Source organism: Episyrphus balteatus, chromosome 2 (assembly GCF_945859705.1).
Source record: "Episyrphus balteatus chromosome 2, idEpiBalt1.1, whole genome shotgun sequence".
In the NCBI taxonomy this organism is placed as follows: Eukaryota; Metazoa; Arthropoda; class Insecta; order Diptera; family Syrphidae; genus Episyrphus; species Episyrphus balteatus.
In genome coordinates, this window is record NC_079135.1 from 13298699 (window position 1) to 13313801 (window position 15103).

At 35.6% G+C, this 15103-nt stretch overlaps 1 protein-coding gene across 1 annotated transcript; it reads left to right on the forward strand.

The window, feature by feature from the left end:
- Positions 1-3653: 3653 nt before the first annotated feature.
- Positions 3654-13473, forward strand: LOC129910635 (uncharacterized). The gene is made up of 3 exons (XM_055988080.1): positions 3654-4054; positions 11982-12148; positions 12216-13473. Exons 1-3 carry the CDS (start codon positions 3844-3846, stop codon positions 13386-13388), a joined length of 1551 nt encoding a protein of 516 aa, XP_055844055.1. The 5' UTR covers positions 3654-3843; the 3' UTR covers positions 13389-13473.
- Positions 13474-15103: the final 1630 nt, after the last annotated feature.

Genomic DNA, 15103 nt, shown 5'->3' on the forward strand with positions numbered 1-15103 from the left:
ATGTCCGGGACATGTCCGGGACATGTTTGGGACATGTCCGGGACACGTCCGGGACATGTCCGGGACACGTCCGGGACATGTCCGGGACACGTCCGGGACATGTCCGGGACACGTCCGAGACATGTCCGGGACACGTCCGGGACATGTCCGGGACACGTCCGGGACATGTCCGGGATACGTCCGGGACATGTCCGGGATACGTCCGGGACATGTCCGGGACATGTCCGGGACATGTCCGGGACATGTCCGGGACATGTCCGGGACACGTCCGGGACATGTCCGGGACACGTCCGGGACATGTCCGGGACATGTCCGGGACATGTTTGGGACATGTCCGGGACACATCCGGGACACGTCCGGGACATGTCCGGGACACGTCCGGGACATGTCCGGGACACGTCCGGGACATGTCCGGGACACGTCCGGGACATGTCCGGGACACGTCCGGGACATGTCCGGGACATGTCCGGGACATGTTTGGGACATGTCTGGGACACGTCCGGGACATGTCCGGGACACGTCCGGGACATGTCCGGGACACGTCCGGGACATGTCCGGGACACGTCCGGGACATGTCCGGGACACGTCCGGGACATGTCCGGGACACGTCCGGGACATGTCCGGGACATGTCCGGGACACGTCCGGGACACGTCCGGGACATGTCCGGGACATGTCCGGGACATGTCCGGGACATGTCCGGGACACGTACGGGACACGTCCGGGACATGTCCGGGACATGTCCGGGACATGTCCGGGACACGTCCGGGACATGTACGGGACACGTCCGGGACATGTCCGGGACATGTCCGGGACACGTCCGGGACATGTCCGGGACACGTCCGGGACATGTACGGGACACGTATGGGACATGTCCGGGACACGTCCGGGACATGTCCGGGATACGTCCGGGACATGTCCGGGATACGTCCGGGACATGTCCGGGACACGTCCGGGACATTTCCGGGACACGTCCGGGACATGTCCGGGACACGTCCGGGACACGTCCGGGACATGTCCGGGACATGTCCGGGACACGTCCGGGACATGTCCGGGACACGTCCGGGACATGTCCGGGACACGTCCGGGACATGTCCGGGACACGTATGGGACACGTCCGGGATATGTCCGGGACACGTCCGGGACATGTCCGGGACACGTCCGGGACATGTCCGGGACACGTCCGGGACATGTCCGGGACACGTCCGGGACATGTCCGGGACACGTCCGGGACATGTCTGGGACACGTCCGGGACATGTCTGGGACACGTCCGGGACATGTCCGGGACACGTCCGGGACATGTCCGGGACATGTCCGGGACACGTCCGGGACACATCCGGGACATGTCCGGGACACGTCCGGGACATGTCCGGGACACGTCCGGGACATGTCCGGGACACGTCCGGGACACGTCCGGGAAATGTCCGGGACACGTCCGGGACATGTCCGGGACACGTCCGGGACATGTCCGGGACATGTCCGGGACATGTCCGGGACTTGTCCGGGACATGTCCGGGACATGTCCGGGACATGTCCGGGACACGTACGGGACATGTCCGGGACACGTCCGGGACATGTACGGGACACGTCCGGGACATGTCCGGGACATGTCCGGGACACGTCCGAGACATGTCCGGGACACGTCCGGGACATATCCGGGACATGTCCCGGACGTGTCCCGGACATGTCCCGGACGTGTCCCGGACATGTCCCAAACATGTCCCGGACATGTCCCGGACGTGTCCCGGACATGTCCCGGACATGTCCCGGACGTGTCCCGGACATGTCCCGGACGTGTCCCGGACATGTCCCGGACGTGTCCCGGACATGTCCCGGACGTGTCCCGGACGTGTCCCGTACGTGTCCCGGACATGTCCCGGACGTGTCCCGTACATGTCCCGGACGTGTCCCGGACAGTTCCCGGACATGTCCCGGACATGTCCCGGACGTGTCCCGGACATGTCCCGGACGTGTCCCAGATATGTCCCGGATAATAGGTTTAAACATTTTAAAAATATGTGGTTGGTCAGCAGTCATCTCATAACAAACTAGAAGTCATCTTGAGAGCTTCAGACTTAGAGTAGGTTTTCTTTCAACAAAAATTAATATTTATTATTATCAATAATGTAGATAATTCAATTATTATGCAAAAATTACCCTTTGTACCGGTGACGATCGATATATTTTTGTTAGACTTATCACACATTTTATCGTAACTTATTTCCAATAACGATTAACGATCGAGAAGAAGAAATCGAGTAGAAGAGAATAAAAAACCATTTACATCTCGCTTCTTGCTTTGGATACAAGACTGACCACCTTATGTACTAAAATAACGCTACACAGACACACCTCTTTTAAAGTTTGGCTTGAAACTTTATTTACCTACAAATTCTTTTATCGACATACGACGTCATACAAAAATTATGAGTAGATATTCATCGTTAAAGTAAAGGTATTTAATATCTCTCGTTTGTATTTCACATTAAAAGGCAATAATTAATTTCTCCTACCTAACTTTAATTCCCAGTGTTGGCGTTTTTATAAAGTTCATCTAAAATTATAACTTTACATTTTTCCCATAACTTTGATACTCAACTCAAATTCCTAAATGAATCATCTGGCCTTTTGGTGTTGGTGTTCATTATTAAGATACATTTTGCTTATAATGATGTCATAGATGCGTTTTTTGTAAACAACACACAATTTGTCTGTTCTCTCGCCAAGAACAAACAACTCAATATGCAGTTCAGTGTGCATTGCATACCCTAAATACACATTGCCACGCCACTACACTACTATGTGTTGGTTTCTTGCCCGGCAATAATATTGGTATGGCCTATTGGTTAAATTTTACACAAAAAAAAAAATGTGGGGAGGGGATTGGGGAAAGTTGTTGTCTTCATAAATTAATGAATTCAAATGTATTCAGATATTTTTAAGAGAAAAAAGTGATGCCACTTTATTTTAAATGAAGAAACTATTTATTATACCTTAATTAATTTTACATGATCCCGATCTAGTACAAAGCAACCTCTGTATCAAATGGCGCCCAACAATAGAAAAAAGACCAAGAGCCTTATTTACTTTGCATTAAATGGTGCCCAACGTTTAAAATAATAACAGTCTTATTAACTTTATTTTAAATGACGCCCAACGTGAAAAAAACAAAATGTCTTACTTAATTTTTATTAAATGGCACCCAACGTCAGAAAACAACTTTTAAACTTTGTTTAAAATGGTGCCCAACTTGAGAAAAAAAAAAAACAAGAAGAGTCTTACTTACTTTGTATCAAATGGCGCCCAACGTGAGAAAAACAACAAGAATCATACTAATTTTGTTTTAAATGGCGCCCAACGTGAGAAAAACAACAACAATTACTTTGTATCAAATGGCGCCCAAAATAAAAGCAAAACAATAAAATTCTATGCTTCAACGTCAAAAAAGGTTTGATTTCACCTTCGACCGCTTAAATAGGTTTGATTCTTCTAAAAGATCATTAGGTATAGATATCTAATTCTAGTTAAGTAGCAACACTGGTATTCGAGTTGGATTGAGTATCAATAAGATCTTTTTTGTAAGGTATGGAGTAGTGTGTCTCATTCATTTACTTCGAAAGGTTCTAAATTGGAAGTTGTTGCTCTTTAGCTCTTTTCTTGTTTGTTGTTTGTTAATTTTTATATAACTTAAATTTTCCCTCGAATCTCAAAATGTTTATTCAAAATAAATTGTAAATAGTCGAAATTGTGATACTATTGCATATGTTGCATATTAAATTATTATTTATAACAAGTGAATCTCAATCAAGTAGTCTCAAACAAAAGTTAAACATTTAACATTAACATGAGTCAGACGAAAGAGTCAGCAATTGATGTAGTAGACAAAGTAATAGAAAAACTTCCTGAATCGAAATTAGAATTTAAAGCGAAACCACCTCAGGCAGGATATGAAGCAGTTTATGGACAAAGACGAAGACAAAGTGCGTCTCGTCGACGCCTTGGCTGGTGTGAGGATGCACGTAGGAATAATCCTCAATCACATTCATTAGCTGCAGGTAAAAATTAAAAAAAAAAAAAAAATCCAACACTAATAAAAACATGATTTATGTATGTATTTTTATTACGTAGGTATATGTAAATTCGTCGGAATTAATGAGAATAACAAATAGCTTGAATCTTTTGTTAATATAAAGACAAACCCAAGCTTTTCTCCTTACTGACACATATTTTTACATTTTAAGTTTTTTAGTTTTTTTTTTGTGTTTTGTTTTTCTCAGAAATGATGAGACATAATATTTTTTTTTTACGTGCTTTGATCATAAAAGATCTAAAGAATTTACTTTAAACGAGACGCTATGATTTTATTTAGATTTAAGGTGAATTTATGTTTTGGCGCAAGTTTTTGTTCATTTGAGGATCTTGTTGTGTGTATGATCAGAATGCTAGATGAGATATACATATAAAAGTATCTATTGAATTACAAGCTAATTTGTTAATTTTTCTTATCACCTATGATTTTTTTTGTCATTTGATGCAATTTTATTCAATTTCAGGTTATTGAAAAAAAAAAAGAAAAATTATAAATTTTCGTTTTTCTTAATATTCGTCAACTACTCAAGCCTACAGTAAATATGAGGCTATAGAATAATTATTTATAAATTAACCTTCATAGCTTAAAATTGTATGGGTAGTCTGATATTGTGAAAAAAAGTAGAACAATGATCTGATCATTAATTTGAAAAGATGACACTAAGTTCAAATAATTTTATCTTGTAAAAATGCCGCCAGTAATAAATTAATGCGTCAAGAAAAATTCATAGATATTGGATATATTTTTAATCAAGTATGGATTGTAATACAATTCAGAATTCTATTGGGGTTTTCCAATTTCTTAGTCATGATAGAGTATAATCTATAATTTATTAAAATATAAAAATTACAAAATTGAAAGATAAGTTTCATTTGAAAAAATAATATGGCATTTGCTCAGAATGTATATAAATAAATAAATAAAATATGAAAGTTTTATATGATATTATACCTATAATATATTAATTATATCTATTGTATATAAAAATTAAATGCTGTTCGTTAGTCTCGCTAAAACTCGAGAACGGCTTGACAGATTTTCCTCATTTTGGTCTTGAATTATTTTTGGAAATCCAGGGAAGGTTAAAAAGGTCATACTATACGTTTTTTAAATATTACCGTTATAAAATGCTAAAAAACGTAATTTTGGCTGTTTTCGAGATTCTGTTTTGATGTGGGGTAATTCATTATAAACAAATTTGTAACGGTTATTATAACAACATACATTCTTCTTTCAAAAACTGTTTAAATTTTCCCGATATCTCTTTTATTGCTCAAGATATCTTAAGTTTCATTTAATAAGCCAAAGAGAAACTAAACCTAATCTAAAGTATAAGTCACTGGTCACAGAATTTTTGTCACAAGAACCAAAATATATTTTTCTGAAGGTTTTCGAGTTGCTGAACTCAAATCCGCAATCCGAAAAATTCTATTGGCCTCCGTTCTTGAAATATAACCGTTATAAAAAAAATCCGTTTTTTGCATTTTATAACGGTAATATTTCAAGACCGAAGGCTAATAGAATTTTTCTGACTATGGATTCGAGTTCAGCAACCCAAAAACCTTTAGAAAAGTATATTTTGATTCTTGTGACAAAAAAAGTTTAATTTGGTTGGCCAGTGTTGTTTCTGATTCAAAGACCGCTACTTAAATTTTAAATATCTCGGGCAATAAAAGAGATATCGGAAATATTTAAACATTTTTTGAAAGAATAAAACTAGCTCTTATAGGCACCGTTACAAATTAATTCACAATGAATTACTCCACATAAAAACATAACCTCGAAAACAGCCAAAATTACGTTTTTTGGCATTTTCTAACGGTAATATTTCAAAAACGAAGGCCAATCAAACTTTTCTGTCTTCAGATTCGGATTCAGCACCCCAAAAATTACTAGAAAAGTATATTTTGGTTCTTGTGGCAAAAACCTTGTTGACCAGTGTATTCGGCCAAAATCTATTTTTCACACACAATGGTTAGGGTGGTCTAATTTTTTTTTATTTTTATGATTCAGCTTTGAAAATGATCAGATTATCAAATCATATACTTATCATAATTTTTTTTTAGTTTCCGAATGATTAATAAATCAATAAATTAAAACAAAAACCATTGAAAAATAAAATAAATAAATCAAAAAAGGGCAAATAAACTAAAAAAAAAAAAAACTAAGTAAATTATAAATGCATTTGTTTACTTAAATCTGTCTGTCAGTCCGTCTGTATCTATATTTAGCTACAGCCAAAATTGCAAAACCATTAGAGTGGGCCAACAAATTTTTTTGAAACGATTGTTATATAATTTTTTGTGCATATCAGGTAGGTCTAAGGTTCGGCAAAAATCTATTTTGAATACTCCAAACAAATTGTTATAATTATTTTTTTTTATGATTTTTATTAAATTTTAGGTGTTTTTAACTGAAAAAAACGGAAATATGTTTAAATAAAGTACAAAAGTTTTAGTTGTTCGTTTGTTTTAATGAATTTATAAAACTGGACATTTATTTCAATTACCCAAATTTGGGTCAGGCAAATTGCACATATGTATATAACTCAAATTAGAAAAATATATGTATAACACAATTTTTGTGTGAAATATTGTATTTACTATAAAAAATTGTTTTTTTACCATCTTTAAACTAAATCATAATCATACCTACTGTTCCGAAAGTGTTTGTAATCAAAATTGTGTATCACCCTAGGTTTTCGAGACATGCATAAAAATACCGATTTTTAATGTTTAAAACGTTTGAGCATATTTTTCCAAAACTTGAAATTAGTTGTGTGTTCTTACACAATTTATTTGTAGGTTTTACAGCTGATATGGACCAAATCTAGTGCCAAAATCTGCGCAAGGTTTGACTCTAAGTCTTTCATTAGTTTGATCCAAAAGTCTTTCGATTCAAATTTTTATTTGTTCGAAAAAAATATTCACCATAACATTCAATGCAAACGTTTTTACCTACTTTAACTCGTTATATCTCCGAATTCATTTTGTGTGACTTGGTTCGCACTTCAGCTCTAATCCCTCCTTTTATTTATTGCTGTTTTGTTTATTATAATTTTTGTTTCTGAAATGTTTACAGTTAAATCTGAAAAAGAACTCAAACTAAAAGGGGTGCAAACCTTAAGACCCCGTACACACATCCGGTTTTTTACTCCATTTGATTCTACAAATCATACACAAGTGTCGTGACGCTTCGTCAATCTGCTGATAATATTTAACCACTCGTGCAGTGCAGTGACTCTAGGGGAAAAAAGACCTGCATGTTCCCCAAACACCGCATCGTCACCCCTCTTTAGTTGATTCCAATTGAATCAAATAGCTCCGTCATGCGTTAAAAAATGAGTCTGCACATTGGGTCTAAAAAATTGAAAATATACCAAATTTTCCAGTTGGGTCTCAAATCGTAATGCATATAATACTGCTAGTCTCTTTTTGCTTTTGGAAGTCGATATATAAAAAGTTAAAGCAGTGCCGGTTTAAGCACTGCCGGCGCCCCACTGTTGTCCAAAATGACTTATCTCGTTGCAAAAATCATAACTTTTGAACGGATTGAGGTAGCGGTACAGTTTTTTTTTTAATTTGAAGGAAATTTCCAGGGCTGTTACACCAATGAATTTCAAGAAAATTGTTTTACAGGGTGTTTAGGAATCATCGGCCGAAAACCGATTTTCTTAAAAAAAAAAATATTTAAATTAAAATTGGTATGCCATTTTGTAGAAATCACTAATTCACATCTAAAAAAAGTTCAGATTACACTTTTCCATGATATTACGATTATAGAGAATGCCAAAAAAGTTGGTCCCGGAAGTCCGTCTGTCTGTCTGTCTGTATAAGGATCTACATCCTAAACGGATGGACCGATTGACTTCAAATTTGGTATGTAGCATTTTTTGGAGACCCTCCAGAGGTGTTTTTGGAATTAATTTTTTTGGGCCAAAAATAACGGTACTTGTCATACACCAATTTCAGTAAAGCTGTAATTGCTCAAAAACGGCTCCAACGATTTTGTTTAAAAAATTCAAATGTAAGTTTGAAAACAAGGTCTATCTTCTAATGAAAAAAATTTTTTTGGAAAATCATTATTAACGGTACCTGCCATAGAACGGTTTTTTTTAAATCCGATATTCTCCGAAACGGCTTATTCGATTTCAACGAAACTTTTTTTGAAGAAGCACTTATATAACTCAAATATAAGCCAAAAATAAAATTTCAAAAAAAATAATTTTTGGATTTTTAAAAAAATTTTGAAATTTTTTTTTGAAAAATAAAATTTTCGAAAACGGGACATTGTATTTTTTTGAAATTTTGTTTTTAGATGTGGATAAGTGATTTCTACAAAATGGCATACCAATTTTAATTTAAACATTTTTTTTAAAGAAAATTTGTTCCTTCTGCCTTCATTTTTTTTCAAAGTACAAAATCTCGGCAGTGCGCAAGCATGCGCAGCTAAATATTTTTATTTTGAATCAACAATTGATTGGTACACATACCCTATTCGGCTTAATGAATGGAACCGAATGGATTTTTTACGGTACCTGCCATAAAACCGTTTTTTTTTCAAATCCGATATTCTCCAAAACGGCTTATTCGATTTCAACGAAACTTTTTGTGAAGAAGCACTTATATAACTCAAATATAAGCCAAAAATAAAATTTCAAAAAAAATAATTTTTGGATTTTTAAAAAAATTTTGAAATTTTTTTTTGAAAAATAAAATTTTCGAAAACGGGACATTGTATTTTTTTGAAATTTTGTTTTTAAATGTGGATTAGTGATTTCTACAAAATGGCATACCAATTTTAATTTAAACTTTTTTTTTAAAGAAAATCTGTTTTTGGCCGATGATTCCGAAACACCCTGTGAAATAATTTTATTGAAATTCATTGGTATAACAGCCCTAGAAATGTCCTTCAAATAAAAAAAAAAATTGTACCGCTAACTCAATCCGTTCAAAAGTTATGATTTTTGCAACGAGATAAGTCATTTTGGACAACCGTGCGCCCCTGGGCAAGATTGCAAGTGGCGCCTCTAAAAAAAAATTCATCTAAAAACAATTTTTTTAAATCACGAAAAAAAGCAATAGCAGATTATGTCTTACCTCTCATATACTTGTTAATGCATTTATTAAAAATGTGCAGTGTATTAACTTAAAAAGGTTAACTTAAAAAAAAAATTAATTATTCATGTCATTTAGGCTAAATTGACAAGACTACCTTTATCTCTGACTTTTTTGTTTAAACACATTTAAAGATTAGGTACAGTTGGTCTTATTTGAACAATATTTTTTCAAAAACTTTTTCAACTAGGTACATTAATGTCGTTTTCGATTGGAATCACTCAATGATTCACTCATTCTGAATACAATAAAAAACTTTGAATCGCTTCCACCCAATTCTAAAATTTAATATCTGTATTGGTGAAAAATCAAATATTGTGTTTTGTTTTTTTCACTAGGAGAATAAAAAACTTGCAGCACGCTTCTTAATGATTCCAGGCGCTTCCGGACGGCCAATCGAAAACAACATACCTTTATAAGTATAAGGTTTGTTCGTTGTGAGCTCTAGGGCACTCTGGGTCGCTCCGAATTCGTTGTCAAGCGTTTTTTGTAGCTCCTTTTTCAACCAGAGTTATTTCCTCTGTGTTTTAGATGTTCGCTGATGAAACTAAAGCTCTGAGGTGTTCGATGTAAAATGAAAACCCGAGAAATTCTGATTTTTTCACAGTTAATTGAAATGAGTTAGAGTGCCCTGGAGGGGGGAACAACGAACAGACCTATTTTTTTATTCTCACACACAAACGTAGTTTTTATGAGAAATGGAGAAGCTGTGAATTTTGGCATTTCTGGATTTTGGGTTTTCGGGATTTTGGGATTGTGGGTTTTCGGGATTTTGTGTTTTTGGGTTTTCGGAATTTAGGGTTTTCTGGATTTTGGGCTTTCTGGATTTTTAATTTCGGGATTCTGTCCGTCTCCCTTCTCTTTCCTTATTCATTACTATAGGGGCACCTTTGTAAAAATTAAATTGGTAGGAGGAATATTAGGATTGCTTTAGTCTTTCAAAAGAAATTGGGGCGCCTTGTTCTTCAAAGATGAACGAAGATTTTGGACACCATTGTCCTTCCGGAAGCCAAATAAATTAACCCAAAATTGGGGGGGCGCCTTCATTCTTCAAAAAGTTTAGGACAAACAATACGAGCGCCGTTGAAAATGTAAAATAGAAACAAATTGGGGCGCCTTTGTGAATGTAAAAAAAAATAAAACATCGATTGGAAAGACTTCGTTATTTATATAACTTTTGTAAAAGTTCGGGGCACCTGCGGCGCCCCTCAATTCTTGCACCCCTGGGCGAAGGCCCAGGCTGCCCCCCCCTCCTAAAACCGGCTCTGGGTTAAAGGTCATTATTTCAGTGGCTTCACTTTCTAACTTTCTGTCACAGATTTCAAAAATCTAATAAGTCGAAATGTACATTTTCTACGATTATTTTCCTTGACGATTTTTTTTTTTTGATTATTACAAACTTTGTCCTTCACTACCAACCAAAAACCTTAGGATGTAAGGGCTGACTTATTTAGGTTAGATACTTAGCCATGCACATCACATAATGGTTGGTCGATCAATTTTTTGCTCATAAATTGATAAATTGTATGAAATATCGTACATTATGTACGTACAGTATTTAAATACACTTAAAAAATCATGCTCTTTGTATAAAAATGGAAAAATTGAACTCTTTCGACGAACGATCTTATTATTCTCAGCTGCAAATATGTGCCAATGAATATGCAAGTGATCTTAGTCACAGTTAAAAATCAATTAAGCTAATGACAAAATTAATTCAAATTTGTTTAACGGTAACACTTCATTTAAAATTGAAATTATTATGACTAGACTAATCAACTAGTCAACTATGTATAATTTGAAATGAAATGCCAATTAATTGTGATTTGTACGCTAGGCTATACCTACAATTGTAATAAATGTGCTTTGCATAATAAACGAAAATGTGATTCAAAAAGGTAATTATTACACTCTGAATCAATGTCATGAATTTCTTCGAAATTCCATACGTTCGCACTCGAAAAACACGAGTCTTGACTCTTGACTCTTGAGTCATTATGTAATAGAGACTTGAGTGTTTTCGAAATCATTTGCGTCGAAGTTATGTCTCCTTCTAATTCAATGAATTTTGAAAAGAATCAAATAGCTACATATCAAGCTTCCCAATCTAAAAAAAGGTCGTGTTGCAAGCCAAGCCAAGCCTGATAAATTTTATAATAACCTTTATTTGGTTGCAAAAAAAGCGTAACTTTCTATTATTTCCAAACTTTTACATTTTACATTCTGTTTTCGAACAAATCATACTAAGAGTTTTTGATGGGTTTGGTAGTAATTAATTTTAAGTGAAGACTTTTAAATATTCATAAGATCTTCGTTTACCCGGACAATGTAAACATCCATCAATCCTAATTCTCTAACAATATAAAGCGAAACATTATCTGCATACATGTGAATGTGATAGCTATGAACAATATCTGGAAGATCGATAAGAAATAGCGAGAAAAGGAGTGGTCCCTTAACTGACCCTTGGAGCACACCCTGATTAACAATAAATATATCTACTTGAAATACCTTGACCAGTGGTTAATTTTTTAAGTCTATTAAAGAGATAGTAAATGTTTTTGAAAAAGTGAAAATGTTGCTTTAATGGTCAACACAAAGAAAGGCTTTTGAACTCGGGAGAACTTAAGCTCAAAAAAGGAACCTTCGAACTAGCCAAAACCTTTTTTCCAATTTTTTAAGAACTGTTAAATTTTATTTAATTAAACCGAGAAAATGTTGTTTTTAGTTTAGCTTATCTTAACATTCATGGTATTTTTTTTTTTCTATTTTCAGCAACATTAATCTTCGCTTCGGGTGGAATGAATTTAGTATCGAGTATTGGTTTTGGATCACAAAACAACTACAGAACACATAACCAAGTTTCTTGGTTTATTGCTGTTATCATTGGATCTTGCATATCCACATCATTGGTAGAGAAAGTCTCAAAAAGAATATTTAATGTAAGTTCTTGAAGTTTAACACAAATTTCGTAACTAAATTTAATTTTGTATTTTATTCCATTTTCAGCTTGTCGCATCAGTTTTTGTCATCATAGGTGCGATCTTCTACATGACTGCCTCAGAAAGTAACTCGACAATTACTTCAGCACGATATTGTGATGGTATTGCATTTGGCTTGACACTGATCCCAGCAATTCTAGCTGGATCTGAACAATCGGTAAAAAGATTCAGAGGTTTAGTTCTGAGTGTTGAACAAATCGGTCTTGCTGCTGGTGCTCTAGTAAAAATGATTTACTGGGATAATTGGGGTGATCGTAAAATCAATCTTGTCCATGGAAGTTTGGGCTTAATTTATGGTGTTCTGGCCTTAATCTTTACATTTACTTTAACAATCGAATCACCTGTACAACTTTTGCGTAAGGAATATGAAGATGAAGCAGCCGTTGATGCCTTACGCCAACTTCAGAGGCCAAATATTGTAACTCATGAGACATACGCTTTATTAAATGAACACAAAGCTTTGTTGCAAGAAGATATGAACAGGGAATCGAAGAATATTTCCAAAGGTTGGATACCAATGATTAAGGTTACTCTGTTTCGGTGCATGGTTTCAATGTCGATATCTTTCCCTCTTACATTCACATTCCTATTGGCCACTTCGTTAAGTTCGAGAAATGGAATTCCAATGAGTCCCTACGTCTACATATTATTTCGATTAATTGGAGTAACGTTTTCGTTATTTTTCTTGGACACCTTGGGACGTAGAATACCAAGTGCTCTGGCACTACTTTTTGGTGGTGTTAGTCTTTTCATAGTCGGATGGCTTGCTTCGAGCTTCTGGAATACGCCTTATGCTTACATCCAACCAGCAGTATTTTTATTGTTGGTCTATCAGTTGCTATCGGGTATTATGGCCCCCAGCAGTACTTGCTATTTAAGTGAAGCTTACTCCGTATCTGTGAAGCCATATTTCATATTGGCTTCTGTTATTGCTGAAAATGTTTTGCAAGTAATCATCTGTTTGATGGTATCAAATAATTCAATTTCTAACTATGCTTGTGCTTTGGGAGGTATGCAAGTAGTTTATGCTATTGTTTACTTCTTCACTATGCCAGAAACCATGCAAACTACATTGCGTGAAGCTTTGAAATTATTTCAAAGGATATTTGTCATAAATATTTCCGATGATGATGATGATGATGACGATGAAGAGAGAGACGCAGATGGCAGTGAAGTTTAGATTTTAAGTTATTTAAAATATATAAAAAATAAATGCACAAACTGTAAATATAGATTTAAATAAACGTGTTATTTTATTAATGAAAGTGTTCTCGCATTTTAATTTTTTTTTGTTATCTTTTCTTTGCGCATTCTCCATTAAGATTGTACCTAACCATTTCTATGGTTTCAGTTCCTATCTAGGCCAAATTAAAAAAAAATATAAGTTTTCTACAAAAATTTAATTTTTCTCAAAAAATCCTATTTTGCCTCAAAAATTTTGTTCTTCAAAATTTAATTTTTTCTTGAAAAATTCAAATGTTCTTCAGAAATCTAATTTTTTTTCAAAAAATTTTAATTTTGTTTTTCAAAAAATTGATTTTTTCTTAAAAAATTAAATTTTTCTTCAAAAACCTATTTTTTTTATTCAAAAACTTCATTTTGCTAAACTTTCAAAATTTAATTTTTTCTTCAAAAAATTTAGACTTTCTTCCGAAATTTGATTTAATTGATTTAATTTTGCTTAACGAACTTAATTTTTAATTTTTCTTCGAAAATTTTATTTATTTCAAAAATTTGATTTACTTTTTTTCAAAAATTTTATTTTCGTTGTCAAAATTTGTATTTATTTTTTTTTTTTTTTCAAAAATTTTATTTTCTTCCAAAATTTCATTTTTCTTCCAAAATTTCATTTTTCTCCTAAAATTTTATTTTGCTTCAAAAATTAATTTTTTCAAAAATTTCATTTTTCTCGAGAACTTCATTTTTCTTCGAAAATCTAATTTTGTTTTCAATTTTTATTATTTTGTATTATTATCAGAAAAATCCATGAAGCCTACTGTTCTCTTAGGTTTACCGTTATTTCTCAAAGCCAGTGGCTTAGCTAGCCCTTTGGGGGCCCTGTACCCAATTTTTATTTGGGGCTTGTAAACTTTTTTCTACATACTTTTTTCTAAAAACTCCTGTTACAAACAAATGCAAAAACACCAACATTTAGTTGACCTAAGAAATGGAACTGGGAGGCCTGCCGCCGAATTCTGAGCTCAACCTGATGGACGTCACTCTCGGATAACTAGTATAAAGTAGATACGTGGGAGAGTTTTGATCCCCTGGACATCGATATCATAACAGTGCCGAATTAAAGAAAGAAGAAGAAAAACCTGTGATAACTGTGTGTTGGGGAAAAACCCATAAGCACAGCTCTGTTGGTACAAAACTTTTTATAATAAATCAATGAATTTTTTTTAGAATATAAAAGCCAAAAAAAAGTTCGAAAAACTCACGATAACAGCTTATCTGGTTCTAAGACTATCTGAACTAAAACTAAGACACTCATAAAATAGTCCGGGCGGCCACTGCAGAAACGCTCAACTCATCGAGCTAAAGAAAATTTCAAATGGGAAGTGAAAGAGGGCTATTAGTAGTTACGAAAACCACAGGTCTTCCCGTTCGCATCCTGGCACGATTGGCGTGGTAAAGTGCATCGTGCATCTCATAGAGTTAAAAGACAATATTGGTGTCAAATTAAAGGTGCTATTGTCAGCTATCAAAATTCAGAGGTCTTCCGGGCGAAAGTCTGGCAGTTTTGTCATGCAGCCCGTTTTAAGGTTAGAAGCGATAAAAGTGAGTTTTTTCATAAAGTCTTGTTTTTTGGTATTTTGGTGGATGAGTTAAGGAGTTTTTTCACTATAAAATAAAAATAAGAGTTATTAGCATTTAAATATAAAACGATGTTTT